Source organism: Populus alba, chromosome 1, assembly GCF_005239225.2.
Source record: "Populus alba chromosome 1, ASM523922v2, whole genome shotgun sequence".
NCBI classification, from domain to species: domain Eukaryota; kingdom Viridiplantae; phylum Streptophyta; class Magnoliopsida; order Malpighiales; family Salicaceae; genus Populus; species Populus alba.
In genome coordinates this window covers 28,566,714-28,574,785 of record NC_133284.1, presented here as the reverse complement: position 1 = coordinate 28,574,785, position 8,072 = coordinate 28,566,714, and the positions used below count along the sequence as shown (strand labels likewise).

At 33.2% G+C, this 8,072-nt stretch overlaps 2 protein-coding genes across 5 annotated transcripts; both read right to left on the bottom strand.

Moving 5' to 3' along the window:
- LOC140955105 (uncharacterized) lies at positions 1-654 on the bottom strand. The gene has a single exon (XM_073406771.1). The coding sequence runs from the start codon at positions 652-654 to the stop codon at positions 1-3; it is 654 nt and encodes a 217-aa protein (XP_073262872.1).
- A 3,937-nt stretch (positions 655-4,591) lies between these two features.
- Positions 4,592-8,072, bottom strand: LOC118028016 (probable serine/threonine-protein kinase PBL9). Of its 4 annotated transcripts, none has more exons than XM_035031522.2 (6): positions 7,451-8,072; positions 6,512-6,840; positions 6,105-6,240; positions 5,868-6,010; positions 5,625-5,748; positions 4,592-5,484 (listed from the first exon to the last, which is right to left on the bottom strand). In XM_035031522.2, the coding sequence occupies exons 1-6, from the start codon at positions 7,500-7,502 to the stop codon at positions 5,048-5,050; spliced, it is 1,221 nt and encodes a 406-aa protein (XP_034887413.1). In that variant the 5' UTR covers positions 7,503-8,072; the 3' UTR covers positions 4,592-5,047. The 4 variants fall into 4 exon arrangements, with proteins under 4 accessions (XP_034887413.1, XP_073263327.1, XP_073263326.1 ...); XM_073407226.1 differs by having other exon boundaries at positions 6,512-6,837; XM_073407225.1 differs by having other exon boundaries at positions 6,512-7,248; positions 7,451-8,071.

The following is an 8,072-nucleotide window of genomic DNA, read 5'->3' as shown; positions in this document are numbered from 1 at the left end:
TCATGTTGTTACCTTCAATGTATGCTCCTCCATGATATGAGCATTCATATGTTGTTCATGAACCACCAAACTACTTTGCAATTCATCTATGGAAATGACATCAAGGTCTTTTGATTCTTCGATAGAACAAACTACGTAATCAAATTTGGACATCATGGAACGCAAGATTTTTTCAATGATTGTTAAATCAGTCAAATTCTTCACACCATTTGACCTTATCTTGTTAACAATAGTCATAGTACGAGCAAAATAAGCAGTTACAGACTTACCTGTCTTTATATTTAACATCTCAAACTCTTTTTGAAGAGCTTGTCTTTGTGCACGTTGCACCCGTGTTATACCTTGATACTTCGTTTTCAAGGAATCCCAAATGCTCTTGGCAGAATCTTTATTCAAAATTGTCTCTAAAATTGATCGATCAATACTTTGGAAGAGATAATTCTTCGCATTAAGATCCTTCAGCTTTGCATCTTCAATTGCCTTCAACTGAGCTGGAGTAGGTTGGACACCTTCAATCACTGTTGGAATCCCATCCTCAATTAGACTCCAGTATTCTTTTGAATGAAGAAAGTTCTCCATAAGCATACACCAATGATCATAGTGTCCGTCCAATCTTGGAATTGAAGGCTGCACAAAACCTCTTTTTGTTGACATCTCTGATGTTATAACCAAGCTCTGATACCAAAATGTCAAGTATGTTTTGGTGTTTGCTGAGAAATAATATAAGAGAATGGAAGAATGTTTTGTGTGATTTATTAACGCAATTGAAGACCATATATATAGCCTTTTACAGAGATTGAAAACAGAAGCTAAAAATAGAAATCAAAACAGAATAACAGAATCCTATACAATAGGAATTATTCAAGGCTAGAAATCAGCTAAGTCCTAAAGACTTGTTCAACTGGAAACAAACTCTAACATAGAGTGCTAACTTTTTATTTTGTAACTTACATAGTTTTTCTGTCTAACAAATAATCCCTCTAAAATAAGAGGAGAAACTTTATATTTATAAGGAATTCTAAAAATCTTATAAATGACAAGATATTTATTTGTCCCTTAAATACTATACATATATTGTTTAAGGATAATTTTAGAAATTTAATCAATCAAGTCCTTTCTTGATTATTTTAAGACTAGAATCATAATCCCTGACTTAAATACATTCTAGTACTTAATTTCTAAAATTATTTTTAATCAAGTCACACTTGATTAATTATCTTAATTTAATTTATGACTAATAATTCTTAATGTGTGTAACCCATTAGATTCCTAATATGTTGGCCTAAATATAAATTATAATTTTAAATAAATAGAATTAAATAAATCAAACAATTTAATTTATTATCAATTCAATAATTGTTTAAATTATATTTGAAGATCAAATGCATAGCGTCATGTCTAGCCCTTAAATATTAAGAAAGTCATAAGTGGTTTGACTTAACTTTTCAATAACCAGTTTTTCAGTGTAATTACTATCCCATTCATCAATAATGTTCTGATTTAGACATTTTAGTATGGATTGTATCTATCATGTCAAATTATATTTTTTTCACAACATTATAGTTATTGATCCTTTAAATAAGATTTGAAATTTTTTTCCAAATCTCATTCCACCTTACACAAAAATTTAACAATCAATAGCATCTAAGAACATATGGAATATTTTTTTCTAATTCACCTAGTATGTAAATCCTCTATTGATCACTTAAATATATTTATATAATTTATGTTATATCCAATGTTTCTCGTTTGTTACCTTTACCAAGATAACGTGTGATAGGATCAAAATATAACACTTTATATATAAGATAATTTAGTGATTTTAAATGTAAAGATCACTTACACAACCGTCACGTAAGCCTTTTCATAGACATAAGTTATATCTTCATATGGAACTCTCATGCGAGTCAGTTCAGTGTATATGTTTTATGACAAGCACCAACATATTAGTTCTCAGTACCTATTATACCTCAGCTTATGAGAATAATCGTTTTTTTTCATAAAGAAAAATACATAACATGTATCAATCTCTACGACTAATAAATATCCAATATTAAAAGAGCATTGACCAAGAATATTTATGAACAATACTTTAATACAATAGGAATCTCATAATTATAACATCTTTATAATATCTTTTATGAAGTATTTTTATTTCATGAACTTTAATTTTACTCTAAATTTATTTATTAATCGGTAAATTCATGAACTAAATATAAATAAATATTAAAAATAAATAATATTTTAATTTAATAAAATTAAATATATTCTACATTCACTTAGGTTAATTTAAAATCTCGAATCAATAAGTTGAAGTATAGGCGCTCCGTCCCTCCTTTATTTGGTGCGCTTCGTTAGGGGTCAAAAACAAGTGTCCCGTGATAACATGAACAGAGTTAACACCACAAGTCCACAGCCTTAACCTTAGTGCTGCTGCTGCTGCTGCACTGTCTGAGATGGACTTTTTGCTCAGGTCGAAACTCAAAAGCTTCATGGACTTTTTGCTATATGGCGGCGATCCTCGCTTTTCAGTCTTCAACCCAACTTTCCCAGTGGAGTCTAAGGTGCGGTTGACATCATTATCCTCAACTTTACACCCTCTCCTTCTTCGACGCTTCCCTGGCCACTTCTATAATGCTTTCCTTTTTTTGCTGAATACTTCCTTCTTTCTTTTTCCGTCCAAAAAATAAGTAAACTCTTGCGCCGGCAGTTCGCTATTCTCTGTTTGCAGCTGTTTTCTTTCTCTTTTTTCTTCGATTGGATTGATTACATGATTCAGGATACTTTGATGTTGATGATAACCAAAATGTTCTATATGTTGATGATAATTACGTAAAAATACTTTGATGTTTTGTTTATGCTGTGCTGCCAAATTAGGTTATTTTTTATAGTAGAATTCCGCAATCCATTTTCTTATGGATGCAATGAATTTGTTTAATAAACTAGTCATATGCCCTTTGTTGCGAGGATGATACAGTTTTATTTAGTCTTATATAATCATTTATTTAGTAATTTGACTATATGAATTCTTCTTAAAACACTATAGAGCTTATTTTATTTTCAATTTAAATATTAAATTCAATTTTGAATTATTTTTTTATTTTTAAATAAATCCTATTTTATTGTATTATTTTTAAATTTTATTAAAAAAATATCTGTTGAAGAATAATAAGGAATCAAATAATTCATAAGTAGACTCCTGTTCTATCATAAAATTATTTTCTTTCAGTTTTTGCTTTTGTTTTAATGATCACATAAATTCATGATTATTTAATTTTTATTAGATACGTTTTTATAAATATTTTTTAAAAGGAGAACTTACACCCCTAGCGCATTTAGGAAAGCATCAATTAGAAAGTTTTTTCTATAATCCGAAATAATAAATTCTAAACCAAAACTTAATTAATACATGATTGTCACGTGTTAATGTTACCAGTTTAAATCACTACAAAACAATTGTAAATTTGAGAGTTTTATAGTTTTTTCTGAAATTTTTAAATCAGACCCATAAAACCACCTCCAAGCAATTAGAAAATTATAACTATCAAGCACTTGAGGTCTTGACCCAACGATTGAAGGGACTTGTTTCCTTTCTCTGTATCCTAAGTTCAAACCTCACCGTGCACATCTGTCATCCTCGCGGTGCTTTACATGCTCACTGGGTTTGCAGGATGTTTTGTGAGCTGTGGGATTAGTCGTGGTACGCGCAAACTGGCCCGGACACCCGCGTAAATAAAAAAAAAATTATAGCTATCAACCACCATCAACAAGTCTAATCACCATGTTATAATTCAATTACAACCACCATAGCTTATTTATTAATATTAATTAACCCAAGATAAATTATTAAGCTCATATAGCCCGAGTCATAAGATTAAAATAACCAAATAAATTAAATAAATTATAAAACTCAATTTACAATAAATTCATTATTCATTGTTAAATAATAAAAATTTTAAAAAAATCAATCTAAAAGAAATATAAAACCATCCAAGTCTATCCAAATTAACTTGCAAAACTCGTAATTCTAAAGTTATGAGACTATAATAATTTTATCTAAAATAAATCAAAACAAGTGACAAAATCAATTCTTAACCAATTCAAATTTAAAAATATTAACCAATTCAAATTTAAAAATATTAAAAGATAAAAATAAAAATAAAATATCAATCAAAAAAGAAAAACAACTCAAATTAACAAGATTATCTCACTAAATCTATAACATAAATCATGAGATTAAATAACCACGTAAAAACAAACTTCAATAAATCATAAAACTTAATTTTTAATGAATTAAATATTAAAAAAAAAACTAGATAAAAAAACCATATAGGTTTAAAAAAAAAAATCATTACAATGAATGACGTGATGTTTTTGAGAGATGGTGCACAACAAAAGCAGTACCTTTTAATTGGTAACTATCTATATTATGAGTATGATATAATTATGATTTCACACTTGCATGAAGCGAAAAGAAGACGAGCAACGGTTTCCCTTCCATGTCAAGGCATTATAGAAGTCGCGAGAAATATAAAGGCGCATTCACAGCTTTTGTGATGGCATATAATAGCACGTAAATGAAGCCCAAACATGAAACATATAGCTCAGCTTCTCTTTCTGGAAAACAGAAACAAAGGACCTACCGCAACAGACTAATGCATCTGAAGGTGTTATTCACAGATCCATATGAAAAGGAAAAAAAGAATATAACATTAAATACAACAAATACAACAAGACAGGCTGGGAGATAAGGACAAGGGAGCTAACTTTAAATGGTCGGTCCCAAAGCTCTTGCATCTCTGATTCTCAGCTCGGGAGCTGTTTCCAAGCGTTACAATCAAAAAGACAACATTGAGAGCACTCCTGTTACAGGCAGACCTGGAAATTTGTCAGGGGTACTTTGAATACCTTAGCCAAAACAATATACTGTACAGTCACTGGACAAATATACTTGAAGTGATGCCAGAGTCCCGCGTGAGTTGCAAAACTGCCAGCATTGTATCAAGTTCGAAAAGATGCAACTGTAGTCAAGTTCCATTATTCTATTTCAAGCATATAGTGGGGATGTGGAGGGCCGAGGATATGCAGCAGTATTCCTTCCACTAATAGTGTCATCTGCACTTCGTCTGCGAATTCGGGGAGCATTGCTTGCATGGCCATTTGCACTACCAGTTTCTTTGGAATCCTGAAGCTGCTCCATTGCTGTCACAACCTCATCCATAGTTGGTCGAAATTTGGTTTCTATGGATAGGCAACGCAGCGCAAGAGTAGAGGCCTTAAAGGCAACATCCATTGAATACTGGCCTTCAAGGCGATTATCTAGGATGCGAAAGATCTTACGTTTGTTAGCTAGATAGGGTTTAGCCCATTCAACGAGATTGTGCTCTCCAGATGGGCGATTATTGTCGATTGCTCTCCTGCCAGATAACATTTCTAGCAAAACAACTCCGAAGCTATAGACATCACTTTTGGCAGTTAGATGACCTGATCAGCAAAGAAGAATGGTCATCACAATTTGTGAGTAAAAAACACAGTTCAACAGTCTAAATCTAATAGGTAGACAGAATGGTGGACAGGAAACTCATAATTAAGCTCTGGGAAAATGCATCTGAACTGATTAATACCGGTAGCTAGATATTCTGGAGCGGCATAACCATAGGTTCCTATAACCCTGGTAGATACATGACTCTTATCACCAGTCGGACCATCCTTGGCCAACCCGAAATCAGAAAGTTTTGCATTGTATTTCTGCAATAATAACGCAAAAGAAATTCTTAGAAGCACTGTTAGAAAGTGAAAAGACTATTGAAACCATCAAACAAAACCATATCATAAAGCATGAAATCTGCTTCATCCATCACACATACCGAATCAAGTAGAATGTTAGAAGTCTTGAAGTCCCTATATATTACTTGTGTTTCAGCACAATGAAGAAATGCAAGACCCTTTGCAGCACCAAGAGCAACCTTCATGCGGAGGTTCCAAGAAAGTGGTTGGAAATAAGAACCTCCTGGTAAGCAACAGTATAAACAGTTTAATTTCAAATTATAAGCAACATCCATTTTGGCTCAACAATTTCAAGAGATGGAACAAGAATAGCTCACTTCGAAATAAATGATTTTCCAAACTGCCTCGAGGCATAAATTCATATACCAATAGTCGGTGTTCATCCTCTAAGCAATAGCCAATCAGCTTCACAAGGTGAGGATGATAGAACTGCCCCAGATAATTTACTTCTGCCTACAGTAGAAGCACAGGATAATTGAGCATATAAATCTCAAGCTAGAGTAAACTTGGATTAAATATGTTATGGTGAACAAGACCAAAAAGGGAAACAAGGTCAACAATTGGAAATGATTTGCTGAAATTTGAAGGTACCAGCACACTGGTTTTTATTGATGTCCATCTCTACTTTTGCTAAATTTTAATAGGTTCGTTAGAAAAACAAATCATCACTCCTGAAAAATTCTCTGCTTATACAGAAGTGGAAAGGAGGAGAAAACGAACTCACCAGCCACTCCTTGTGACCTTGGAAACCGTCTTGGTTAAGCCTTTTCACAGCAATAACAATTCCAGTTCCAGGCTTGGCAGCAGAAAATGACTGCTCATCAATCCATCCCTTAAAAACTGAACCAAAACCACCTTCTCCTACGACACTATCAGGACGGAAATTCCTGGTGGCCATTTTGAGATCAGAAAAACTGAAGCTCTTCAGATTGGTGGACTGCAAGATCTCACCCTCACTCCGAGGAGTTGGAGGCACTGAAACAGACAAGAACTTGCTACCCGTACTGCTCAGATCATTCCCATCTGTGCTAACATACTTTGAACTCAACCCTGCTACTAAAGAAAACATATACCCTCTACATAAATTGATTGCCACCAGCACATTACTAAGGAATTTCCAACACCATTTTTGGCTTTTAAATTTCGTAAAACAATTAAGTGACATTACTTAATTAAGATAATGCCATGATTGAGCCGATCATTTTGCCTGTGCTAAAGGAAACCTGGAAAGGCTTTAAGATTCCTTTTCCTTTTCTATTCCCGGTATTTGCCAGCAACCAAAACAGACCACGGTGACAAAATGGGAACATAAAACTGATTTAATTTCACAGAATTAAATTTCTCAGCAAACTATACCCGCCCAAATAGTAATAACATAGTTATTAAAAAATATATATATCATTAACTTCCAAGCGAAGCATACTACATTTGGATTCAAAATCCAACTTCCTCTTAGCTCACCTTACAGAAGATAAACAACTATATCAGAGTCTAATCAGGTAATGGATAGAAAACCGGCGAGAACCCAATCAGGTAAAAGGCAAGCAATTGGCACAAAAAAATTCAGGGAAATCAACTTAAAAAAAAAGTGATAACCACAGAAGCAAAATACATAAATGAACAAGGGGTTCAATAAAAACCCAATAAAAAATAGAGAGAGTACCTGTGTTGCATGAGCTCTCAGCTTTAATCTGGGCACTCAGGCAAATCCCCATCAAAATTGAATCAAGAACCAACCTAGCTACCCTTTTGAAACTTCTCTTCCTTCTAAAGATCAATCAAATCAAAGACTCGAGCTTGAAAAGCTTAAAAGGAACCATATTTGAACAGTAAAACAAAAGGGATAGATCTATGTGTGAAAACAAAACAAAACAAAACCAGAAAAAATACTCCTTTCTGCAACAAAAGGTTCTTATTTTGGCAACCAAAAAGACAAAAAGTCTAATTTTTAAAAACAACCAATAAATAAAGACACCACCAATCCAGAAAGTAACTTTAGTTTAGAAATAAAAAGAATGAAACGCTAACCCATGAACCAGAAAATCAAGAACTAAGTAACCCACTTCTAATTATCTTATCCCAACAAAGAATCAACCGGTTATTTTAGTGGAGGAAGAAGGAGAGGGTGGGTTGACCAGGTATGAGCTAAGCTCCGGAGTGCTTGATTAGTCGGAAGCAACAGGAAGACAGATATGAATTGAAGAATAGCATTAATGGCGGGCTGGTCCCGCTTTTGAGCACAACGTTTTTATACTATTGTTTTGCGACCTGTCCTCTCTCGCTCT

Bases quoted from the DNA above. Each gene is read 5' to 3' on its own strand.
- LOC140955105 (XM_073406771.1), bottom strand. From the start codon at position 654: ATGTCAACAAAAAGAGGTTTTGTGCAGCCTTCAATTCCAAGATTGGAC.
- LOC118028016 (XM_073407225.1), bottom strand. From the start codon at position 6,952: ATGTCACTTAATTGTTTTACGAAATTTAAAAGCCAAAAATGGTGTTGG. The intron at 6,241-6,511 runs GTGAGTTCGTTT...CTTCTACTGTAG, and splicing joins AAGGTCACAAGGAGTGGCTG to GCAGAAGTAAATTATCTGGG. The intron at 5,485-5,624 runs GTATTAATCAGT...TTTGCTGATCAG, and splicing joins TCCAGAATATCTAGCTACCG to GTCATCTAACTGCCAAAAGT.